General features: G+C 36.2%; 1 protein-coding gene across 2 annotated transcripts in view; it reads right to left on the reverse strand.

Annotated features, from left to right (window-relative positions):
* Nucleotides 1-468: 468 nt before the first annotated feature.
* The window catches only part of TSNAX (translin associated factor X), a 34,616-nt gene continuing 8,735 nt past the window's right edge, over nucleotides 469-26,349 (reverse strand). For both annotated transcript variants that reach the window (XM_058543023.1, XM_058543024.1), the window contains exons 5-6: nucleotides 6,401-6,528; nucleotides 469-2,324 (exon numbers count right to left, since the gene is read on the reverse strand). In XM_058543023.1, the coding sequence (XP_058399006.1) occupies nucleotides 1,944-2,324; nucleotides 6,401-6,528 (509 nt within the window). In that variant the 3' untranslated portion in view covers nucleotides 469-1,943. The remainder of the gene's footprint in view (nucleotides 2,325-6,400; nucleotides 6,529-26,349) is intronic.

A 26,349-nucleotide genomic window follows, 5' to 3' on the forward strand; every position in this document is an offset into this window, starting at 1 on the left:
AGAGACAGTCATGATATATTTAGGGATCCTCTACCACCCCGGCCTAACACCCATTCTATTAGTATAACATGCAATGTGGAAATGTATCAACAGCAATGGCACCAATCCACCTGTAGTAGATACTGCTGACTGCCTACCCAAAGGCCATTTTCCCCTTCTCCTATGATGGCAATGCCCTAATTTGGTTTCTCGTGTCTGCCCTTCTCCTCTCAGATAAAGGGCACCTTGGTCTATCAAGGTGATCTCATTCTCCTTCACACTAACTGGTTTAGAAGGATGGGAATGTTACCCAGTTTGGGTCAATGAGATGTGAAGAGACGTCTTTTCTGAAACTCTCCTACCTCCAGTCTTATTTTAAGAAATAATAAATCTCCATAATTAAGCTAGTCTATATTAGGTTTCCTGTTCAGGCCAAAAATTCTACAACAGTTTAAGTATTTCTCAATATGATCAAAAAATAAGCTTAACTTTCATATTTTAATATTTTATTCAAAGACTTCAGTTTTAAACATCTGTAAGACATTCATCAATCTATTATTATTTTAACATTATAAATTTAACTTCAAGTGGCAGAAGAAACAAAAATACATAATGAGACTATATTTTAGCAGTATATCTTCAAAAAGGGAAACCAGAAAACTCACTACCACCAAAACAAACAAATAAACCTAACTTATTAGGCATGTCTATGTTCTATTTTCCTTTAGGTGATATTTTTTTGGAAAACTACACTTTCAAAGAATCAGCCCTTGCAAACAGAGCAGCTAATCTTTCCAAAAGTAAAATTCCGTATCTAGATTCTTAAAACTCACAAAACCAAATGGAAATGCCTGGTTGTCAGCCAATAGTGTCATGCTCAAGTCAGTTTCACATCACATGGAATAATCTATAACTAATTTCTGTAGGCGAATTTCAATTCTAAATATTACTAAAGACTACCACTGTTATTCCCAACTTTGTTGACAATTGTCTTATTGCTGAATTGTAGATGATAAATTTTCTTTGGCAACTTTTTATATTATCAATTAACACAACTGGACAACTATAAAGGTTTGGATTAACTTAGTATTTCAAAACTTCATTATAATTATTTAAATGTAATTTCTTATAGATGCTAGAATAGGAAAGCCTCCAAACATACCTAAGGTAATATAATGACAACAAAAAAATCGCAAAATAATCACTACTAAAAGCTTTTCAGTCGTATGTGCAAGTATATAATTAAACTCAAACACCAGTGAAAATATTACAATGTTAGCTCCAATTCTCTATCAGACCTTCTGTGATAAAGGACAAAAATTAAATGTAGAAACTAACATCTGGGTATTTGTCAATTTTTCTAGAAGGTTGTTTCGTATGAATTCAAAATGGTCTAAAATTAGCCAGAATATAACATGAATTCTCACTACAATACATAAAATTAAAATTAAGAATATTGATAATAATTTTTAATTCTTGTTCTATGGAATAAGCCTATTTGGGAGGCTTGGTACAATATTAACAAGAAATTTAAACAGGTAGCTCAAATCCAGATGTATAACTAAGAAATCTTTTCTATATATAACAAAATCACCAACTTAAATTATAAATGGCTTCCACTAAATATTACCACTCCAAAATTCACACAATGTAAATTAACACAGTTATGGCAGAAAGTGCATTCTGAAGCATGTTCACATTACAAAGATAAATGATGAAGTTTAGCCAGCAAAAATCCAAATAGGCATATACACAAACAATTGTATGCAAACTTTCATGAGTAAGAGATAAGAAATGATTCATTTTGATAATTTTATGTACAGCTTGTATACAATTTAAAACAATTACAACTGAAAACATTTCTATGTAAAAGCCACAATAAAGTCAAATGAAATACTAAATAACAGTCTTACAAATTGGTCTCTCTTAGGAGGTCTCAAGAGAATAACTGAGACCTATTTATTCTAAGAAATGCCCTCTTCTTGATCAATCATTTCTGTTTTAACTGAAAAGACATCTGCCAGCATATGTTTTGGAATTTCTGAACCTCTGACTTTCAAGGCATAACAAGCATTCTCCACTTTGGCCAGACTTTGTTTCAAGGTATACAGCTTCTTAGAAACCTCATAAGGTCCAGTATTGCCAATGAATGAAAATCCATCATAAACGTGACGTAAAAACTGGCTCACTTCAAAGGGGGTGTCAATGTCTCCATTCCCCACACTGTTAATACACATCCGCATCAACTCTCCAGTTAAATCAGCCACTCCCAGGAGGTAATCAACAGGTGTGATTTTCAGTCTCCAAGTACCACACTGCTTATTATCCTGTGCATCAGAGGAAGACTGGTAAAAAAACACACACACACACACACACAGAAAATACACCATGAAAAAGAGTGAATATGCACGTATCACATTTATTATAAGGTACAAAATCAACAGCAGATCAGTCAAACTAATCTTCTCTAAATAAAATGATCTATTTTGTTTAACCACCATTTGGGATGTTATAAGAGGCATTCATGCCCTGGGTAGGGAGTTGAACTAAATGACTTCAAGATAATTTTGAAATCTAATACTGTATCATTATAAAATCAACTATTTCCAACTTCACTTGATATACAAAATAAAAGTGAAACATTCTTAAACAAAGCCTAAGGACTTTATTGCTTGATAACCACTTACTTATTTGAAGGAAAAATCATAAAGCCCTCCAAAGTTTGTGATCCACTCATTTTTTCCTAAGTCACTTAGGCCCCTTCTGGCCTCTCTTCTATTCCCACTCAGCACTGACCATCAAGATTTATTACTCTCCTGCTACGACCGCCTCGGTTCCTTTAGATTCCTATTTTTCTACTGCACCTGCCCAGCAAAAACAAAACTCTGAATCAATATTAAAATCTACTCTTGTTAGTGCTTTATTCAAGTGGCTGAGTACCACTGAGCTAAAAAATAATAATAATCACAACTCTATATAGTTTGTACTGCTACAAATTACTCACCAATCCTTTTACTTATTCTTAGATGGTTCTCTCTCCAGTTTCTTCAAACACTATTGCAAACCTTCACCACTCTCCTCAGCCCCCTACTGAATCCCAAACCACTTCACTCTCAGTAGATAATCTTGCCTACTTTCACTGGCCTGGTCATTTGCCAGATCACCTGGCACAAGCTCTCTCAATTACCTTATCCCTACAAAAATAGAAAAAACTTATTTATGTCCACATCCATCTTTACCTTCTATCCTCCAGTCTCAGATGATGAGTTGTCCCTCCTCTTGTTTGAGGTTAACTCTTCCAAATGACCTTGACCCATCTCCTCCCACCTCTTCCAGGACCTTGCTTCATAAGGTGTATGCCCTTGGGCAAGTTATTTCATCTCTCTAAACCTCAGTTTCCTCATCTGTAAAACGGGATAACAGTACCTACCTCAGAGGTTTATTTTAAGGATGAGATAACATTTACCAAGTTCTTGGCATAACGCCCAACACAAAGTAAATACTCAATAAATGTTAGCTACTATCACCATTACCATCATCATGTCAAGCTCCCCTGTCCACATAAATTTTTCCCTCTCTCTATAGGATTCTTTCTGGAAGAGGCGATGCCTAAATCGTTATTAAAAGTCTTTATGCGACTTAGCTAGGTGAAGCTGCAACTATACTGGAGGACATTTTATGCAGAGGGAACTGCAAAGGCATGCAGGTGAGGACTGTGTTCTACATTTGAGGAACTAGTGAGGTATTTCTTTTGAGTAAAGTTTAAAGTAACAAGTAGTGCAGGATGAGTCTAGAAAGATAGGCAGGGGTAAAAAGTCACATTAAGGAATTTGAACTTTACAGGTAATAAGAGAATTAAGCAAGGAAATGACAGAGTCCAATTTAAGTTTTATTAAATATTCATTCATTCATTGTACATTGTTGGACTCTTCAAAGACCATCTGGAGCAAACCCTCTCAATGTAGAGGATAAGAAATGAGGTCCAAGAAACACCATAGGTAATATAGCTAGTTAATGGCAGAACTGGATAAGTACTCAAAGTCGGCTTCCCAATTATTCTGATGCCCTGAAACTACATCCTGACATAAAAGTATCTTCTATATTTTGTTTGTATTAACTGTTAGAGAACTGGCATTTTTTTTAGAACAAGTAGATTGTGGTTGGGGGTCGGGGGGAGAGCTGCATTTCATAAGTCGTTTATAAAAATAACTTTTGCTTAATAAAATACTAATGTTCTTTGTTTCTATCATTAGGTAGAAGGAGTTCCCTGGTCATAACTAAGAAGTTGATTATGCTAAAAAATTAACAAATTTCGACTAATAAAGTGTCAAGGAAATAAATTCTGCTTCACTGATCATGTATATTAAAAACTAGGGAAAAGAAAATTACTTAAAATGCAGTTTTTCAGGATGGATCTGAAGTACTTAGGGGTGAAATATCATGACATCTATTATTTATTTTAAAGTGGTTTAGTAAAAAATATTTAGATGAAGCAAATATGGCAAAATGTTAGCTATTATTGAATCCAGGTAGTGAGTATATGACTGTTCATGTGTTACTATTCTCTCTACTTTTCTGTATGTTTGAAATTTTTCATAATAAAAAGTTAAAAAAAAATTTAAATGGTTTTGACAATATTCCCAATAAGCAAATCAGGGCAAAATACCTTTCTATCGAATTCCCAGAATTTTCAGCACGAAGAATTTTTAGCACTAAAAGGAATAATTATTAAACAAAAAAAAAGTGGGGGGGCCAGCCTAGTGCTGTAGTGGTTAAGTTCACGGGCTCCACTTTGGTGGCCCGGGGTTCACAGGTTCGGATCCCCGGTGAGGACCTACGCACCACTTGTCAAGCCATGCTGCGGCAGGCGTCCCACATATAAAGTAGAGGAAGATGGGCACGGATGTTAGCCCAGGGCCAATCTTCCTTAGCAAAAAGAGGAGGACTGGCAACAGATGTTAGCTCAGGGCTAATCTTCCTCACAAATAAATAAATAAATAAACAGAATAATTATTTATGAATGTGGTCTTAACAACTTGAAAAGTGTTTATGAATATTATGACATCATAATCTTTAAATCATTTACTACCTAAATCCTGAAAACAGTGCATTTACTCTTAGTTTCTCTTTATCTTTTTGCCCTGATATTTCCATTTCGATTTGGAGAGAACTTGAAAGGAAGGTGTGGTAACTTCCCTAATATATTTAAGAAGCAGGGTCAAAGAGGCTTACCTTACTGCTTTCTGTAATTCAATCTTCTCTAAATGAATCAAAAATATGAAGGAATTTTACTTCTTAAAATGAACTTTCTCCTTAATAAACTTCATGTCATTTTAAAAATTGAGAAAATGCATAGCTTCCTTAAAGTAAGTTACAACTGTCATGCCAAATTTTCACTTTTCAATATTAACATTTTAGTTGATATTCAAGAAAATATTATTTCTACACCTTCTTCTATCTTCTGCCTAACTACCCTGACTCTTTTGAGTGATGTTTTAAATTAAAAAAATAGAGAAAGAAAAAATGATGAAAAATAAAGGAAAGAAACTTTAATTTTATCTTTAAGTGCACTGGTATCTCAGGAGGTATCAAATATTCAAAATCTCACCTCATTGCCTGAATATTTTATCTTGAAACCCAGGAAAAAAATAGTATTTATTTAAAAGTCAAACTGCGAAGGTTTCTCTTTTCTTAATTCAGAAGAGCTACATAATTTTCAAACAAAAGCATTATGAACTAAGTGATTAACAGATCTCACTATATAATAACAACTTTATATTAACTTTGCTAATGACAATTAACTATTGAGCACTTATGTGCCATGTGCTATATACCACCTAAGTTAAAACCTTTAAATCAAACCCTTTAAAACACTTCTTTGAGGTAGATATCTGGCACAGGGGTCCCTGCAGCACACTTGGAGAAACACTGGCAGAGTGGACAAGGGCACTGGCTTGGATTCAAGACACCTGGTTACAAAGCTTAGCTCTGTCACACTTATCGGTTGTGTGGCTTTTGTAAGTTACTTAAAACTCTCTAAATGCCTGTTTCTTTCTTTCTAAAATGAAAGTGATAATTCTTACCTCATAAGGTTAATAAAAGTATTAAATGAGACAGTGCTTATGAAGAGCACACAGTAAATACACAGTAAAACCAAAAGTGGACTTACAGTAATCATACAATAATGCTTTAGGTAAAGAGTATTATTTTCTCCCAACATACCCATAGTTATTCTTATTCTATTCACTAACTAAAATATTTAAAAAGACCATTTCCCTAGTTGGGAATCTATGAAACCACACTTTAGAAAGAACATAGCTGTCTCAATATTCTTAGCATTGTAAACCAGTAAATCTCCTACAATCATTATACTGTTAAATAAATTATGTAATAAATGTGAAATATGATTTTAAACTCTTACGGTCGTATTTTCTTTCCCATTGTCTTCTGCTGTAAATATCAATTGTTTATTAATCTCATCCATACTGATAAGTGATCGTGTTTTGATGAAGTGTTGAAAAGAGACAGCCTCCACATATTCCTGCAGTCCTAAAAAACCAACCAAGAAAATTACTAAGAAACAACCACTAAATTAATAAGAATGTCATAATAAAGAACTTCAAATTGACCATTACCTAGGTCAACAAAAGCTTAACCGATGCCTATTATAATGCTAGCACTAGATTTGATACTTAGAATACAAAGAATCTCCTGTGGGTAGATGGTGGGGACTAGCACTGAACACAGCAAACATTTCTGTGACTGAACTTTATACACAGCTTGAATATAAATGTATTCAATTTCTTCTACTTCATGAGTCATTAGTCTTAAAAATCTACTCTTTACTACAGAGAAATGTCAAAGATTTTTAGAAAAAAAAATTTCAAGAGAGCTATTACAAAAATTCTAATGGGCTTTAATAGACAGTAGATTATCTTTTGCTCCCTTACGCAGCAAAACAGACAATGATTCAATCAAATGAGACACAAAAATTAAAGATTTGGACCTTTCTTAAAATTTTAATAGGTAAAAAACACTAAATAATGTAGATTAAAGTGTCAAAATACAAAATATTGTTTTTCTCCTCATACTTCAAACTCAATCTAAGAAGAAAAGATAACTCCTTTCTGCTTTAAGAAAGTAAGTAGTTTAAGTTAAAAAAAAAAAAAGCTAATGAGCAATACAATTTTGTACCAGATGTAAATTCTATAAAATTCACTGAATTAAAAATAAATTTTGGTAAAGGTCAAAAATAGTACTATAAATACTTTTTTCAAGTGTTTTGAAACAACTAAATTCCATAGCCGCAATTTTCAATACTATTTTACGATGTCTTAATCTATAAGGTGATACTCACAGGGAAAAAGAATTTCTTAAAATGATTATCACTATTGTCAGGCTAAGAAACTGTCTTAGTCTTCTTTTTGAAAGCTTTATTGTAAAAACAGGAAGAGGAGAATGAAGTCTGGTTATGGCAAGAAAACTCAGAATTTAACTCAGTAGAATCATCACTATGTAAGTTCTTTCTTCAACACTTCTTATGACCAAGTCCTGCTACTCACACAACCTCCCAGTAGCTGATACTACAAATCAGGCTTGGCAACAATAGTGTTGAGGAGGCTGACCACTGCAGTACCATATCAAAGGCCACACAAGGGTCAAAGACACAAAGGGAAATAGATGACCTGGTTTTGACAGCAATAAGAGAAAACTAAATGAAAATATCCTGACTCATTCTGAGCCACAAATGATGTTAAAGTAAGGTCAGAAAATAGGTGCCTTCAACTGACAGAATAGAACATGATAGAACAGGACACTTGGTTTAATAAACCATAACGTGCTGAAAAATGAAACAATCAAGTTTCATTTAACGAAACAGATAACATCTTTTACATTTACAATCAAAAATATTTCTGTAAAATTTTAGTTTTATGAATAGGTAACCACCCAGTTTCCTTCCGTAAAACAATCTATATTTCTCATTTCCTTCCAGAAATATTTCATGTTTACAAAAGCAAACAGCAAAACTTAAGGACCACTCACCACATCTCTAAATATGCTCTAATATGGTTAGCTCTTATGAATGCATTACATAAGAAGATATGTGCACAAAGATTTATGTACAAGAATGTTCATCATTACAGTCATTATGGCAAAATAACGGAAAAACTTAAAATCAATAATACATGTGCCACTTGTCAACTTATTGTCTCTCAGCTCCATTATTTCAGATAATGGAAGTCGACTCTAAAACATTTCTCCTTTGCCAGCTGGCAAGATGATAAACTTTGTTGATAGAGGGCACTGGAAGGACAGCAGAGGAGGGAAAAGCTCTCTTCCTGGTTCTAGTGTGCCCCTCCTAGCAGCCTTCTAAGCGTGGGACAACCAGCAGCTCAAAGTGGCCAGTAGCACATGGCATCTCCTTGAGGGCAGCTTCCCTTTGTACTCCAGAGAGCAGCTTCCCAGTGAGCCACCTCCTTGGGCAAGGGGCTTCATGGCATGGCACTTCCCCCTCAACAGTTTCCCAGAGAATTCCATCAGCTCAACACCTCAGCAAACTTCTCTGCCATCCAATGAGCCATGCCTTCAGGGGGTGAGGGAGGGTGGGGGTGAGGGATGGACTCTTCCAGATTTGTTCCTTCCTTAGACGCTCTGCCTCAGCCCTAGGGTAGTAGCTGCTCCCTCTATCGGATATCTCTGTACTCTTCAGAGCTCATTTTCCTCTTATTAGGTAATCCCCTGCACGGTTCTTTATATTAAACTTTCCTTGTTCAAATTACTATGCAGTCTCTATTTCCTGTTTAGACTCCAATAAATACAACAGGAAATTAGGAAAATAAATAATAGTATTATTTCTCCTTCATCCCTATTACTATAGAGGAGGTGTTCCATCTTTTGAGGCTAGTCACTGTACCAAGGCTCAGGATCAAGATGCAATCCTAGCAGGAAGCTTAACATGGATTCTCCCTTCAATGTACTGGGTGCTCCACCTTACGTTCTCTACTGGATGCTAATTGTCAATACTTCAACACACTCAGATCGCTTCCATCCATTAGCCCTATTCTTCCTCCTCTATTGCCCCATCTCTCACCTCCCCTTCAGAGCTAAATTCCTTGAAGTAGCTGATTACATTGTCTCACTAACCTCACCTCACACTTCTCAACCCACTTCATTCTAGCTTAAGCCCATATTTACAACCAAAACAGCTATCACTATGATTATCATATTTAATAAGTCTAATGGACATATTTTCGGTCTTAATCTTAGCAGCATTCAGCATTTTGACCACTTTTTTCCTTCTTTAAACAAGTTTCCTTTTTGTTCCATTGACAGCATCGTCTCCTGGTTTCCCTTTTTTCTACCTCTCTGGCCATGTCCTCTTAGTCTCTGCCTCTATTAGTCATAGGCTTTCTGAATTTCATCTACACTTGACTTCAATTAACCCTGCCATCCCTCAACTTGACATCTCTGGCTTAGAGTCACATATCCAAATGCATACTTGACAATCCCATCAGATGGACCTCAAAATCAACATGAATTCATGATCTTCCTTCCAAACCTGGTCCTTTGTTTTGCCAATTCTAAGACCTCCTGGCCTTCCCTCCACCCATTTTTTACCTCTTCTCATCCATTCTTGCACTGTTCACCTTTTTAATATAGAACTATGACCACATCACTCCCCTGACAAATAGCTTTCCACGGCTCTCAGAATACAGAATAAAATCATTTACACGGCTTGTAAGACCCTACTTAATTTCACCCCCACCTACATCATCAGCCTCAACTCATGCCATAGTCAAGTTATAACTCACAAAGGGTTACATTTCAAAGATGGGTACATAAACCCATATTTGTATAATATCAGAATTGTTCCTAAAAAATCAACAAAAGTATATGACTTGTATATACTCTATGATATGAATTTTTACTACAGCTAGTATAAATCACTACTTCTTCAATATTTCTAGGCATCATCCTGTCCCCAAATTCCTGTAGTTAGCTTACATTTCATTCCATACTGAGCAAAAATAGCAGTGCTTTAATTACTAGAATCAAACATAAGTGGCATGGCAAAGTTCCTGTCCTGCACGTGGTAATTGACAGAGGGAGGAGAGAGCATAAGAACTAACACTATATCAGTTGAGGGTGGTGCACACAACTTTTCCTAAGACTTCATGCTAAGTCTCAATGATATCACCAAGCAATCATTATCTCAGTCGAATGCACATAAGCCAGCGTAAGCTTGGATGGAGGATGATCACATCTGTACACCTATAAACTCAAATTGATTTGATGGTCAAGGCACAAATTCCAATGTGAAGTATAAAGTATAAGAAATCAGTCAGAAGTGAGGTAGGTTATCACTTACACTGAACCAGTCTGTTCTCTACTCTCTCATGGCAATACTGTGTGATACTTAACATTATGTGTCAATCTGGCTAGCTAAGGTGCCCACTTGTTTAGTCAAACACCAGTCTAGAAGTGGCTGTGAAATTATTTTTTAGATGTGATTCACATTTAAAGATAGACTCTGAGTAAAGCAGATTACCTTCCATAACGAGGTGGAGGGGATCATCCAATCAGTTGAAGGGCTTAAGACCAAAGAATGAGGTTTCCCAAAGAAGCAATTCTGCCCCAAAACTGCAACAGAGAAACCCTGCCCAAGTTTCCAGCCTGCAGATTTCAGACTCAAGATTGCAACATCAACTTTTTAATGAAATTCCGGCCTGCTGGCCTACTCTACAAATTTCATACTTGCTAGCCCCCACAATCACGTCAGCCAATTCCCTTAAATACATACATACATAAATAAATCTCTCTCTGTATATATACACACACACCTTATTGGTTCACTTTCTCTGGAGAATCCTGACTGTGAAATGGTGGAGTGGCATATCTGGTGAGGCAGAATGCTTTAGCTGAATTCACATAACTTAAATGTGCATATAATGCAAAACTTCTGTAATCCCTCCTTCACTTTTTGTGCTCCACCTTTTCCAGCTCCTCAACCACACTGTACCCGCTCTTGCCTCAGGGGTTTGTACGCTGTTCCCTCAGCCTTCATTCCATGCTCTGCTCACTCCTTCATCTAATTAATTAATCCTTTAGAGTTCAATAAAATACCACCTTCTGAAGAAACTGTCTCTGACACCACCCCATTCTAACTCCAACCCCTGCTATATGTTCTCCTGGTACCATGTGCCTTTCCTTTATAGCACCAATCAAAGTTGTATTTACATAACATAAAATTCCTGACCTAATGTCTAATGCTATTCTTTGCTAAAGGGCAACCACCATGACTACCTTGTTCACTGCTAAAACCCTAGTGCCTAACAGAATGCCTTGCACATAATCGTCACAAAAACATATGACTAAATGAGGAGATTAAATGACAAGATCTATTTTTTTTTTATTTCTGGTGAGGAAGCTTGGCCCTGAGATAACTGCTGTCGCCAATCTTCCTCCTTTTGCTTGAGGAAGAGTGGCTCTGAGCTAACGTCTGTGCCCATCTTCCTCTACTTTGTATGTGGGACGCTGCCACAACATGGCTTGATGAGTTGCATAGGTCCGTGCCTGGGATCCGAACACGCAAACCCTGGGCTGCCAAAGCAGAGCGCCCCTGAACTTCACCACTGTGCCACCAGGCCTGCCCCAGAAAGACCCACTTTTTAAAAACTATTTGGTAATTTAAAATTATGTTTTGTAAGAACGTTTAATAGGAAAATGCCCATTTTGAAAAAAACACAAAATAGAGAAATAAATGAAAAATTAAAACACAATATATACACTATAATTATAAACAAAAAGACAGTGGGAAATAGGGGAAACTTGCTACCTAAAACAACATCAAAAGGATTCTAACTACTTCAGCTCTCTAAGCAAGGTGGCTTAAATCATTCTAGAGGGAACACCTATTGTTATACTGTGCTATTTTACTTACAGAGATTGGTGGGGGAAAATCACGTCTAAGAATTTGATCCTGTTCAAGGAAAGACTGAAATTCCAGGACCTACTCCATGATGCTTAAGGCACCCCAAACTAGAAGTCCGTTTGCTTAACAGAGTCCTTTAAGGAGTGTCTGGACATGCAAAGGTAGAAATGGAGCAAAATTCATGGCAGGGACCATACTGAAATGTCTTGCATAATAAGAGAGAAATAATTTTAAGTTTCAAAGCTCAGCAATAGGAGAGGGAGAAGAATAAAAAAAGAAAACAAGCAGTGAAAACACAAACTAATATTTTTTAAACTATTCCTGACTCTGAACGAACTTTATTTAACAAGGATGCTAACTACAGGTGAGTAAATGGTAAAACATCATTCCATTGTGAATAGAAAAAAATATTTGGCTGAATTCATTAGTTGTAGAGTTGTTTTATCCATGTAAGACAATTCAAAGCACAGAAAATGGTTTTAATGAATATATTTTTTAAAATGATTTGTAGTTAATAAAATCAACTAAGTACAACCAACTTCCAGGCCTGTGCCTCAACTGTAAAACAAAAGTACTAGACACCGTGATCTCTATGGCACTTTTCAAATTTAAAATGGTATGAACTATTCTTCCTACTGAAATGTAAAAAAAAAAAAAAAAGTCCCTCTTGGTGAAACTGAATTATATGGCAACCCAACAGGAACGCCATTTGCTTCTGCAACAAAGCACTGCTGAATGATATAAAAAAAATTAGTTGTACCTTGTTGCTAAAATGTTTGCAGTCTTATAAACAAATGCATATGAAATAATATTAAACTCACCAAATAGGGTAAACATTTACCATTTTAACCATTTGAAGTGTATAGTTCTGTGGCATTGTTTTTTTACATTGTTGTGCAACCATCACCACTATCTATCTCCAGAACTCTTTTTATCTTATAAAACTGAAACTCTGCACCCATTAAATAATAACTCTTCACTCCTCTCTCCCCTAGCCTCTAACAACCAGCATTTTATTTTCTATCTCTATGAATGTGAATACTCTAGTAGTTCATGTAAGTAGAATCATACAGTATTTGTCTTTTTGTGACTGGCTTATTTCACTTATATAATGTCCTCAAGGTTCCTCAAGGTTCATCCATGTTGTAACGTGTCAGAACTTCCTTCAAAGGCTGAATAGTATTTCATTGTATGGATATATGACATTTTGTTTATCTATTCATCCACTGATGAACACTTGGGTTGCTTCGACCTTTTGGGTATTGTCAATAATGCTGCTATGAACAAGAATATGCAAATATCTGCTCGAGTCCCTGCTTTCAATTCTTTTGGATATATACCCAGAAGCCTCCAATAAGACTTTTTTTTTTTGCTAAGGAAGATTCGCCCTGAGCTAACATCTGTGCCCACTTTCCTCTATTTTGTATGTGGGTTGCCACCACAGCATGGCTGATGAGTGGTGTAGGTCCACACCTGGGATCCGAACCCATGAGTCCAGGCCGCCAACGTGGAGCATGCCTAACTTAACCACTACGCCACAGGGCCAGCCCCAAAGCTTTTAAAAAATATAAATAAAATATTAGGAGTAGCTTACTAAGTCTTGAGTGGCAATTATAGGCAAGATAATGTATCTGGTACCTCACATCCATCTGTTTTTTTTTTTTTTTTGGTAAGGAAGATCAGCCCTGAGCTAACATCCGATGCCAATCCTCCTCTTTTTTTGCTGAGGAAGATTGGCCCTGAGCTAACATCCATGCCCTTCTTCCTCTACTTTATATGGGACGCCACCACAGCATGATTTGACAAGCAGTGCGTCAGTGCGCGTCCAGGATCTGAACCTGCAAACCCCAGGCCGCTGCAGCAGAGTATGCACACTTAACCACTTGTGCCACCGGGCCGGCCCCTTCACATCCATCTTTTTAATGCTCATAATCTTACTATCCTTCCTTTATGGATGAACAAATCGAGGCTCAAAGAAGTTAAGAAATTAAAAAATTCACCCAGGTTACATACTTAATAGTGAAAAAACATTTCTATAATTCAAAATCTCATGACCTTTCTACCTTATCTCCTTCTATACATTCAACTCCAAATAAAACATAGTCACTTTCTCTCACTTTCTCTCACTTTCCTCACTAAATCGCCAGTTCAGCTTTTCTCCATGCTTTATTTAACTTTATTCTCTAGTCTCATACTGTATACTTTCATGATTCTATGCTATTCTGTGCCTCTGTTGTCCTCTCTCAAATCTTTTTCTACCTGTAAAAAAAAGTTTAAATGTTTTGATACACCACAATCAAGGCAGCACTCATTTCTTCATACCCAATACATAAAACTTATACTTCAATTAAATGTTTCAGTCAGCTTTGTATTAAAACAGCTGTATGATCACCGATTTTGCACCCTAGAACTTTGAGGGCAAGGAGGATGCCTTTATAACTTTGCTCCTTTCCCCATCCCCAAAGATAGCACTTCATATATGGAAGAGATTCAACTGTTTAGTAAATTGCTTATAGTAATCTCTCCCTGTTCCTCCTCACTAGTTTTATGAAACTATAAGTGTTTTGACAAAAATATTTTAAACTCTGGTATTCAAATGTTCAGAACTATCTAATTGTACTTAATTTATTAAGTAAATTAATTGTACTTTAGATTTAAGTCCATTAAGAAAGAAATATCCTTGGGGCTGGCCCCATGGCATAGTGGTTACGTCTGGCACACTCTGCTTCAGCAGCCCAGGTTCACGGGTTTGGATCCCAGGCACAGACCTACCATGCTGTGCCATGCTGTGGCAGCGACCCACATACAAAATAGAGGAAGAGTGGCACAGATGTTAGCTCAGGGCTAATCTTCCTCAAGCGAAAAAAACAGGAAGATTGGCAACAGATGTTAGTTCAGAGTGAATCTTCCTCACCAAAAAAATTTAAAAAAAAAGAAAGAAATATTCTTAAAAGAGTAAAGTTCAAACTGATGAAGTTCAGAATTAGAGGTCTTATAGTTATCTGATTTATTTTTTAAAGGGGAAAAAAGAAGATATGGAACAAGAACCCTCAAAATTCATCTGTGTGTCAATCTCTATTAATGTAGGTGGCTATCAAATACTACATTCTCAAGTATATTTAAAGTCATTATTTAAGTTGTCCTTGGGATGTGTTTGTTCAATTAAAGTTACTTCAGAGATGAGGTGGCCATTTCTGCTCCACAGAAATTAGGTTTCATGATATACCATAGAGAAAGTTCAAGGACATCTAGCCCCAAACACTGAAAAGCATTTTTGGTCACATCTAGGTAAAAGGATGTTTAAACAAGTTGTGTTTCAACTTGATGAAAAGGACATCCGCTATTTTCAATGAATAATCCCCAAGGTGAAAAATTTCAACCTACTGCCATATTCCATCAAACAATGCCTTCCCTTTCTGCTTTTGCCTTGGAAGAAATCCAATTAGAATTATTTACAGAATAGGCTGCCAGTAAGAGAGAAGTTTGTAGGTTGCTTTTATGTAATTTGTTATTTTTCTCCTTGTTCTCCTATTAGAACATATACAAGGAAACCCAATTAAAGGCTTCTGATTATTTTTACTTATTCATATAACATTTAAGCAATATACACCCAGTCCAAATCTCCATCAAAAACCATTTATAAAGGTAAATAGACAAGACAGAGGTTTCATTGTCAATTCGAATTTCACATTTCAACTTTCTTCCCAGGCTTTTAGTGTTTTAAAAAATTGTTTGCCATATGACCCAGCAATTCCACTCCTAAGTATGTACCCAAGAGAACTGAAGGCACATGTTCACACAAGACTTGTAGACAAATGTTCACAGTAGTATTATTCACAATAGCCAAAAAGTAGACTACTACTATGTCCATCAAACTGAGGAATGGATAAACAAAGTGTGGTACACATGTACAATGGAACATTATTCAGCCATAAAAAGGAATAAAGTACTGATACATGCTATGACATAGGTGAACCTTGAAAACATTATGCTAAGCGAAAGAAGCCAGACACAAAAGGCCACACACTGTATAATTCCATTTATATAAGATATCCAGAATAGGCAAATCCATAGAGACAGAAAGGAGATTAGTGGTTGCCTAGAGTTGGCAGTACTGGGATGGAGGGAGATGGGGAGTGATTGCTAACGGGTAAGGGGTTTCTTTGTGGGGTCATAAAAATATTCTGGAGTTAGTGGTGACAGCTGCATACCTTGTGGTTATACTAAAAACCACTGAATTATACAACTTAAAAGGGTTAATTTTATGGTATGTAAATTATATCTCAATTTTTTAATTGCATTTTTAACTATTTGTAAGAATACCACCTGAATTTTTTCAAAAGTTAGCGTTACCAGATCACTGAAATGTTAAAAAATCAGATCAGATTTGATTCACAGGCCACTCTACTAAAAATCTCTCAAATACATAAATTGTACATAGAAATAAATATATCTATAAGTCTTAGCTTTGTGAAGTATGTGCAATTATACTACCAATAGTAAAACTTAAATGCAATTCCATTCATTTGGATTTTGTCTATCTGAGCAGGGCTTCTACTTTAGCACTGAAGAGTGCATGTTGAGCAAATCAGTACTACTGAGTTTTTATCCAAAATGAAAATAAATTTTAGAATTTAGCACACTATTACAGATTAATCCTGCTAAATTCCAGAAAGGAAGAGAACAAACATTTGTTAACAGTTATTTGCATAACAAAATTAAGAAATGCTTTCCATAAACATATTTCATTTAATTTTCAAAATAATCCATGAGGTAGCTATTACAGCTCCCATGCTACAGGTGAGAAAGTTGAAATTCAAAGATTGTATACTTTGTTCCAAGGTTGTAGACCTAAGGAATATCAGAGCCCAAACATATAAGCCCAAGTCTGTCTGACAACAAAGCCTCTCTTTCTACTTCACCTCACTGAGTAAACTTCATCGGTTAAAAGCAAATCTGAACGAGTAGAAAAGATAATAGCAATCAGGGGATCTTCTAAATCTCCCAGAGATGACGTTCCTAATACCAAAGGATCACATTCTCTTCCTATCTCAATCACTATAGAAATCCCTTAAACAACTTTGTCAGCACTTCCAATGCCCTTGTCCCTTGGAGTGATAGTCTAAATATTTTAACAGGAATATAAATTATTATATAAACCAATATAAACCCAGAATTTTAATTACATTTTTTATTCTCTTACTACATTAAACTATATTTATTATAAAACTGCTTACCAAGTGATATAAGATATAGCATAAACTATTCATCAAATCATTCTGATAACTCTCAAATCATTTCTTGATTTTTAGATGCTGTTGGAAAGATCTTTTGATTTGTCTTTCTCTAGCTAAATGATGCCCTTATCTGAGCCATGATTTGATATCAGGACCATTATCAAACTCTTCCCATGACTTCCTCCATTAAAACGACAGTCATTAGGCAACAGGGGATCCTGCCTATGTGGGGATTCACAGGCCTGCCTCCATTTCAACTTCCAACTTTCTCCACGATTTATCAAACCTCTGTTCCTCTCACATCATCTTCTCTCCTCTAACCATTGGGGGATAAGGGGAGTAGAAAGAGAAAAGAAAGGAGGTTTGTGATGTCTCTTGTTGGGGGCGTGTGCCGTCCTTTGGTAGTTCAATAAGACCCAGGACAGACTCCCTTCCCCAAGACCTCTTCCCTGTGTGCAGAAACAGCTGTGCCCCTCTCCATCAGGGGTTATGTCTCAAATAAAGCAAAGCTACCTGAAACCATCTCAAAGCCTATTACCGCAACCTGAGGGAACATGTTCTGCATGAAACACCTGTTTATATCCCTGGTTCCCAGTAGATTTCCCAAATACCACCTGCTTCTCCCCTTAGACAGGGCATTTCTTTTCGAAGTTTACAGAAGAGGGCCACAGCTCAGATGCACAACACAAATCCCCCCACTCTACCCCTGAACTTAACTCAAAGCAACTCCCCAGTCTCCCCACCCAAAAATAACGATTTCTGCAGCTTGCCCCTGGCTGCAGTGCACAAACCAAAAAGTATGTTATGAGCTGAATTACGTCCCCCCAAAATTCATACGTTGAAGCCCTAACCCCTAGTACCTCAGAATGTGACTACATCTGGAGACAGGGTCTTTAAGTTAAAATAAGGCTATTAGGGAGAGCCCTAATCCAACCTGACTGGTGTCCTTATGAGAAAAGGAGATTAGGACACACAGAGAGACACCAGGGATGCCCGTGCACAGAAGAAAGACCCATGTGAGGACAGAGAGAGGGCGTCCATCTTTAAGCCAAACAGAGAGGCCGCAGAAAAAACCAACCCTACCAACACCTTGATCTTGGACTTGAAACCCCCAAAACTGTGAGAAATTAAATTTCTGTTGTTTAAACCACCCAGTCTGGTATTTTATAATGGCAGTGCTAGCAAACTAATATAGTATTTTGGAATCACAGTGCACGTTTGGCTTCTGAGATAAACCCGATATGCTGAAATTTGTATTATTAATTAATTTTACCACTCATCACAGTTAATAATATACTACTTACCAACAAACACAGAAGTATGTTTTAATTTTAACAACCAAAATGGCCATAATAGTGTATCAAGCTGAATATCTTGCCCTACTTCTCTCCCACTGTCATCCTGCTACAGCTAATTAGCAAAATCCTAACCAAGAATCAGTCTAACTTTCTACTTCATTCATTTCTATTGCTGTACAGTAGAAAAGATCACATTTACTGATCAAACTTTCAAAAATGATTAACAATACCTATTAAACGTTCCTGTTTAAGTTCCCACCCCCATTCCCCTCAGAGTCATTCTTCTGTCTCCAGTCTCCCATCATTTCCAAACCACTGTCCCACCCCCCATCCCTTCTCAGCACACAACAGGAAGAGATGTTATTGAGCAAGAACTTCCTCATTTGCCTACCTCTACATCCAACCTTAACTGCCCATCTCAGAAGAGGTGGCTTTCCTCTCATATAAGGCTTGTCAATCTACCTAAGTTTTGGATCCCACTCTTCTCTTGATTCTTCAGGGATCCTATTCTATCACTCTATTCTACTTCCTTTATTTAAGGTTCCACAGGACCCAGTGGAACCTACTTCTCACTCTACACTCTCCTTGGATAATCTTATCCACGTCTGTAAATCCAACTACAGTTTATAAACTGATGGCTCCAAGCCTATAACTGCAGATTAGTCCTTATTCTGAGTTCTCTAGACCCATTTTTCCAATTGCCTGTTAGGCAGCTACTTGGATGCCCCATAATCTCCAATTATGGTAGTTCCCCCTTATCCATGGTTTCGCCTTCCAGTTTCAGTTACCCACAGTCTGAAAATATTAAATGGAAAATTCCAGAAATAATTCATAAGTTTTAAGTTACGCACCATTCTAAGTAGTGTGATGAAATCTTGTGCCATCCTGCTCCATCTTGGACATGAATCATCCCTTTGTTCAGCAGATCCATGCTGTATATGCTACCCGCTTGTTAGCCACTTAGCTGTCTCGGTTATCAGATCAACTGTCAAGCTATGGCAGTGCTTGTGTACAGGTCATCCTTATTTTACTTAATAATGGCCCTGAAGCACAAAAAGCAGTGCTGCTGGCAATTCGGATATGCCAAAGAGAAGCCGTAAAGTGCTTGCTATTTAAGTGAAAAGGTGCAAGTTTTCCACTTAATAAGGAAAGAAAAAAATCGTATGCTGAGGTTGCTAAGATCTACAGTAACTTTTATTACCGTATATTGTTATAATTGTTCTATTTTAGTATTAGTTCTTGTTATTAATCTCTTACTGTGCCTAATTTATAAATTAAACTTTATCACAGGTATATATGTATAGGAAAAAAACATAGCATATTGGGGTCAGTACTATCTGCAGCATCAGGCATCCACTGGGGATCTTGGAACTTATGCCCCTACAGATAAGGCGGACCTACTATAATCACATCCAAAACCTATTCCCTCTTCTGCTTTCTTCTCTTAACAAATAACATACCCATTCAACCAGTTAGTCAAACCAGAAACCTACAGGTTTTCCTAGACTATGCCCTTTCCCCTGCACTTTTTTTTAAACCATATATAAAAGCATGCCCTTTCCTTTCCATCCCCACTGCTAATACCAAACTGGAAGCCCTATTCATTTCATACCTACAATGACCACCAAAGCATCCTTACTCATGCCCCTGCTTCCAGCCTTCCTCCAAATAAATATGATAATGGCCTAACAGAGAGCACAGACTTGAAATGAGGATATCCTAGGTTCAAAAACCAATTCAGTCTCTTACTACCTGTGTGAACTAAGGAAGTTTATTAACTTTACTGCACTTCAATTTCCTCATTTGTAAAGTACAGACATCTACCTATACTGTAGGATTTATACAGAATGATATATCAGTGTCTAGTAAAAGGGCCCTCTGTAACTGCTGAATTAAAATGAAGCGAGAATAAAATAAGAATGATGGGCATTAATTTTTGTTAGACAATATTTTATAACTTCTTTAAAGAAAGCAGTGAGGTTTCTTCTTCTTTTTGTTTTCTTTTCAATGTGTTAACTCACAATTAAAACAGGCCATTATTCCTCCAAAATGTTACCCTAGCCCAACATGCATTACAAAGCTAAGAAGTAATAGCAAATTATGTTAATGGAACACTACTGTTTATCCTATTAAGGCATGATAAATTAAGACAGTTTGTCAAGGTATAAGGACCTCTTTAACTTGGTGCAAAGGTCCACAAATGAGTAAGAAGCTGTCTCTTCCATGTTCCCTACTTAGCCCCTTAGCTGACAGACCTCAGCTCAAAAGAGTAATTTTCTGAACAATGATTTCAGAAAAGCAATAGGAATGTTCATAGATGAAAACAGAAACTGGGCTAAAAGACCTTCATATACTTGGACAGTCTAAGTAGTGTGAATCAGACATTTATCTCAAAAAAAAAGTTCACAAACTGAGTTTTTGCAACCCAGAAAATGCCTACAGGGCGATTTTCTCATGGTCACAGTATTCACAGCAGAAGTCTGCAGTATGATATATACACTTATTAAATTGTAAATAAAATAGGCATGAAAAATGTTCACTGAATCATCTCACATTTAAATGCAAATTTAAACTATATTTATTTTACTTACATATATAGTAAAATTAAAGGAAGTATGACTATATTTAACCAGATACAGGATCTGAGACATTCAAGTACAAGCCTCTGGCTTTTGAGAAAACAATTACAGTATGAAGCACTAAATACTAGCTATCAGAGAGGAGGTGGTCTAGCAGAAAGTGTATAAGAACAGATAAAACAAGTCAGATTCCAATTCCAATACCAAGATCATTTACAAAATGACGTAGTGGGACTAGATATCCTCTAACTACTCTTTTAGTTGTAAAATTATTTTCATATGAGGTAAATGAATGCTTTCAAACAAAATTAAAATAAATTCAGAAAAAATTTTTAAATCCATCAACATGCATATACCTGGATTTTCCAAATGGACATCAAATTACAATATTGGGCAGGGAAAAACTAACTATTCATCAAACATACTTCATTGTCCTTGGCACAGAAAGAAACCATTATTTCCCACTGTCCCTTAAGTTAGCAGAAGTGATCTACGCCACTTCCAGGGCTGGCCCATAAAAACCTCAGGCAACACCCTACACTCCTCTTTTCTACCACCTGCCAGGCATATGTTGATGCCCTAGCTCATCTTCGAAACCATGTACTGATAATACCAGAGCCCCATGATCCTGGGTCCCTGAATGACTAAGTGGACAGAGCATACTCAAACCACCATCACAAAGCCTGGACTTTAAGTGAGAAAAAAAATGATTCCCATTTGTTAAGCCCTCAAAATATCGCAATTTATTCATGTTTCAGTACTTAGCTTTATGTTAACTAACGTCTCTGGCACACAATCTCACTCATAAACAGATAAATTCAATTTTTAGCTATATCTTTCCCTTTACTACATTCTTCTCACTATTATTCCAAAGGCTTACAGATCTTCATATCCTAGTTCATTTATTCAGTGAAACTTCTCAATTGTGCTAATACGCTGAACCTATATCAAATTTCTCTGCATTGACATAATGAGTTTTAGAACTTCTCTAAATATTACTACTGATCCTACTTCTGCTATTATATCTAAGGAACAGCCCCCGGAAACATGTTCTCTTTTGGAAGAAACAAAAAACAATCAAAAAACTTGCAAAAGTAAACCATCAGATAAGGAATTTGGTTGAATAAAGAAAAGCCCTTTTAAAATAGTTTTGTTCTTCATTCTGTCAACATTTACCAAATATCTATTAAGTGACTGGGATACATCAGCGAACAACAAAAAACTTCTGTAGAGACTTGTAGAGTTCACATTCTAGTAAGGGAGAGAGAGAGTCAATAAAGAAATACATAAGGAGATTACACAGTATGTCAAAAGGTATTAAGTTCTATGAAAAAAAAAGCAACATAAGAGCTGTAATGTGTGCTGGGTTTATAAGGAAAACCTTAATATTTGGGGGGAGGGGAGTTTAAGCAAGACAAAGCCTTTACTAGAGGTTCTCAAGTCAATAGGTAAATTAAATCCATATGGTAAGAAACCAATGGTACCACTTACTAGCTTACAACCTTGGGCAAGCTGCTTAACTCCTGTGAGCCTCAAATTCCCCACTTATGAAGTGGTAAAAATAATATCTATGACTTACGGATACTGCAAAGGTCATGAATATAAAGAAGGATGGCTTAAAAAATATCTCTAACTGGCCCAAACCACCCACTTAACCCATCATTCACATTTTTGGATAGAAGAATTAAAATATTAGTTAGGGTCTGAACTCAGTTTTGTGCACCAAGTACCTCAAAATTAAATGACAATTTTTATCATTAGCACAATGACATAAATTAAGCTAAAAAAAGAAAAGAAATATTTTTTCATTGAGATGAAGGACATTTTCCCCTAATGGTTACTTTTTTTCAACAAGAGAAAAAAACAAAACAAAAACATGATAGGGCACAAAAATTTTTTGAAGTGATTTATTTCAAGAAACTAATTATTCGTCTATTTGTTTAACCATCCCTTGGGACAATGCATAATCTACTCTGATAAGAAATGTGTAGAAAACAGACCTTTTTGTTGTTCTTCAATTATTAGTAGGATACTCAATGTTTGAGCTCACACAAGTATCCCTCAGGGAAATGCTCTGCATGCCATTAGCACTATGCTTAATGAGGAAAAGCTCAGAACTCCTTTAGTTCAATGCCAGAATTGTTTTATCTTCAAGTCAAAAGAACAACTATTTGGAGTAACACCAACACAAGCATTTAACAATTACAAGCAGCAAGCTATTCATAAGCATCATATTGTTAATGCTGCTCTAATTATAAATAACCTTATTTTATCAAATAAAATATCTGTCAGCAAATTTTTAAGTCCCAGATACCTCTTTATTTGACTGCTTTACTCCTTAACTTTAAGAAAAAACATCTTTACTACTTCAATTTAAAGAACTTCATTTTATTTTAAAGACTTCCTACGGAAAAGTGAGACATAGAGAATTCTTATATTTTTAATCCATGAGTAGGTAATCTTCAAAGAAAACTTACAAATCATAAACAAAGGCCTTAAACAGAACATGATGCTTATAATAATCCTCAATGATACAGTGAAGTGGGAAAATCTGAAGTAAGATTGCTCTCATTTTACTAACGCCCTACCTAAACTCTATCCAATACAGCGCTTCCTTCCTGATTTAAGAAACACCCCACTGACTCAATGAAATATCCCTTTTGCCCTTTTTTCTCCATTTCTCTGTTTTGTTCTAAAAGCCAAGCGCAACTTTCTACGTTTCTTTTTGTATCACTCTCTACATGGTCCTTACACCTTGTTTAAAGTCTTGCCTTACATTTTACTCATTGATGAATGAAGGACATACAAAATAGATTAATGGGCCAAAGAAAGCAAATCTAGGATGTCCCACCAGATATCTGGGGAACTTGAAGTTGTCAGGATTAATAAGGTTTACCCATGAAATAATATGGAACTGAGAAGTTTAATCTAAACACATCATATGATGAAGTACCAACACTGTAAGGAAAATATACGTCTCAATAAAAATACAAGAGTTTTAAGTGTGGATTAAAGTCAAGGTGAAGATTACTGTAGTCAGCTATTATATGTATCACAATGTCATGAATTTTTACAAGATAGGCTTACGGCATGACGTGATAGAAAAAATGACCAAGATTATGGAAGTTACTCAAACTCTTGCCTTTAATTATCCACGTTAATAGGACAGACGAAGTTGTAGGATGGTATTTCTGTTTACTTTGATGCAGTGAGACATTCAGACTGTACTGCTTCTTCAGATCAAGGACTTTCTAGAAACTGAGAGATCCACTTGCTCCCCCACCACCAACTCCACCACCTACTAGCCCTCAAGATTATGCATGCATATCTATTTATATACAGCAGGACCACTGTGATTGAAATATCTGCCTGTCATGGATCTACCTCTAGCATGGTTAATGCTGCTACTCCAGCTATGGGGGAAAGAGCAATAGCGATAATTCACTGGGACTCCTTATGGCAGTATAATACTCGTGTATAAACAACTGATAAATACCACTGCTCTTGATCTAGATCCCTGAAAAAGATCTACAACATACCTGAAGCCTAGAGATGCCACTTTTGGATTCCAACCAACTCTGAGAACTGACAGAGGTGTAGGTGTGCTGGATGTTCCAACTCACCTCCTACCCACTCCATTTCCACTGGGAGAGGCATATAAAAATTTCAGGAGATCAAAGAGAACAAGCAAAAGTTGCCACAAACATATCTGCCCTGCCTACCCACTAGAAATGACACAGCACCCAAGAGAAAACTCACCAAAGGGGTTTTGACAGAGTATCACTAATATGAATGACATGGCTGTTTTCATGAAACATGGCACATTATTTTCACCACAGGACTGCCATGCAAAGAATTATTATTGATATGATCTCCTGACACAAAAAACTGCTATGGGCAAAGGAGCTAAGAACTCATCAGTCAACAGTGACTTTTCTTTGTTAAAAAAAAGAGTTATAATTTATATACAGTCAAGTGTATAAATCTTAAATGTATAACAATGAATTTTTACATATGTGTACACCCATGTAACCCCACCCACATCAAAATATAAAACATTTCTATCACTCCAGGAGGTTCCCTCATGCCTCTAGTCATAACTCCTGTCCCTAACCTCCACCCCCAGGTAACCACTATCCTGGCTTTTATCTTCCTAGATTAATTTTGCCTCTTTTTGAACTTCACATAAATGGAATTACCCAGTAGATACTCTTTTGTGTCTGCTTATATTGCCCAACAGAATGTATGTGAGATTCATATTTGCTTCTGTGTATGTTTATCATTTTTTATTGCTATGTAATATTACAACTATACCACAATTTATTTATCCATTCTCCTGTTAATGAACATCTGTCATTTTTTAGTTTTAAGATCTTATGACTACAGCTGTTATGAGCTTTCTTACACATGACTTTTGGTGACATAAGCCTCACCTCTCTTGGGTACGTACCCAGAAGTGATCAGGCTGTAGGCGTGTTTTTAGCTAAATACTGCCAAAGTTTTTTTAAGTGGTATTATCAGTCTTTATAACTTAGTCATGCTGGTGAGTGAATGGAATCTCACTGTGGTTTTACATTGCATCACTCTAGCAAATAATGATGCTGAGCACCTTTTCATATGCTTTTTAGTCATCTGAATATTCACTTTTTTGAGGCCCCTGTTCAAGTTTTTTGTCCATTTTTAAAATTGTTTGTCTTCTTGTTGATTTGTAGGAATTCTTCACATATTTTGCATGAGTCCTTTATCCAACGTATGTATTTAAATGCCTTCTCTCAAACTTCAGCTTGCCTTTCACTTTCTTAATGACGTCTTTTGATAAACAGAATTTCTTACTTTTAATGAAATTCAATTGATCCATTTTTCCTTTAGCACTTAATAATTTTTTGTGTCATTTTAAAAAATCTTTCCTACCAGAAGGTCATGAAGATATTTTCATGTTTTCTTCTAGAGGTTTGTTTTAGCTTTCACTTCACTCTTCTTACCACCAATACCTCTGATCTTCTCTCCCAACCCTGCCAAATTTGTCATATTCAAGGTTGTGCCACTTGACAACACAAACTGAATTCATTACATCTTTTTTATTATGTATGCTATTATTTAAAAAACAAAATAAATCTCTGATAGTAAATAATAAATCATGATGATGGGGATCTATCTCCTTTAGGAATATACCATAATGACTCCTCATAGTTTATCACTTCAATTTCTAATAACATACCCCCAGTTTTAACTGATATATGCAGGTACTTTTTCTTACCGATTAAAAAATACTTCAAGTGCTTGCCAGAGGCAGGGAGTAGGGGGTAGGTGAAGGGAGTCAAAAG

The sequence above is a fragment of the Diceros bicornis genome, chromosome 6 (genome assembly GCF_020826845.1).
Source record: "Diceros bicornis minor isolate mBicDic1 chromosome 6, mDicBic1.mat.cur, whole genome shotgun sequence".
In the NCBI taxonomy this organism is placed as follows: domain Eukaryota; kingdom Metazoa; phylum Chordata; class Mammalia; order Perissodactyla; family Rhinocerotidae; genus Diceros; species Diceros bicornis.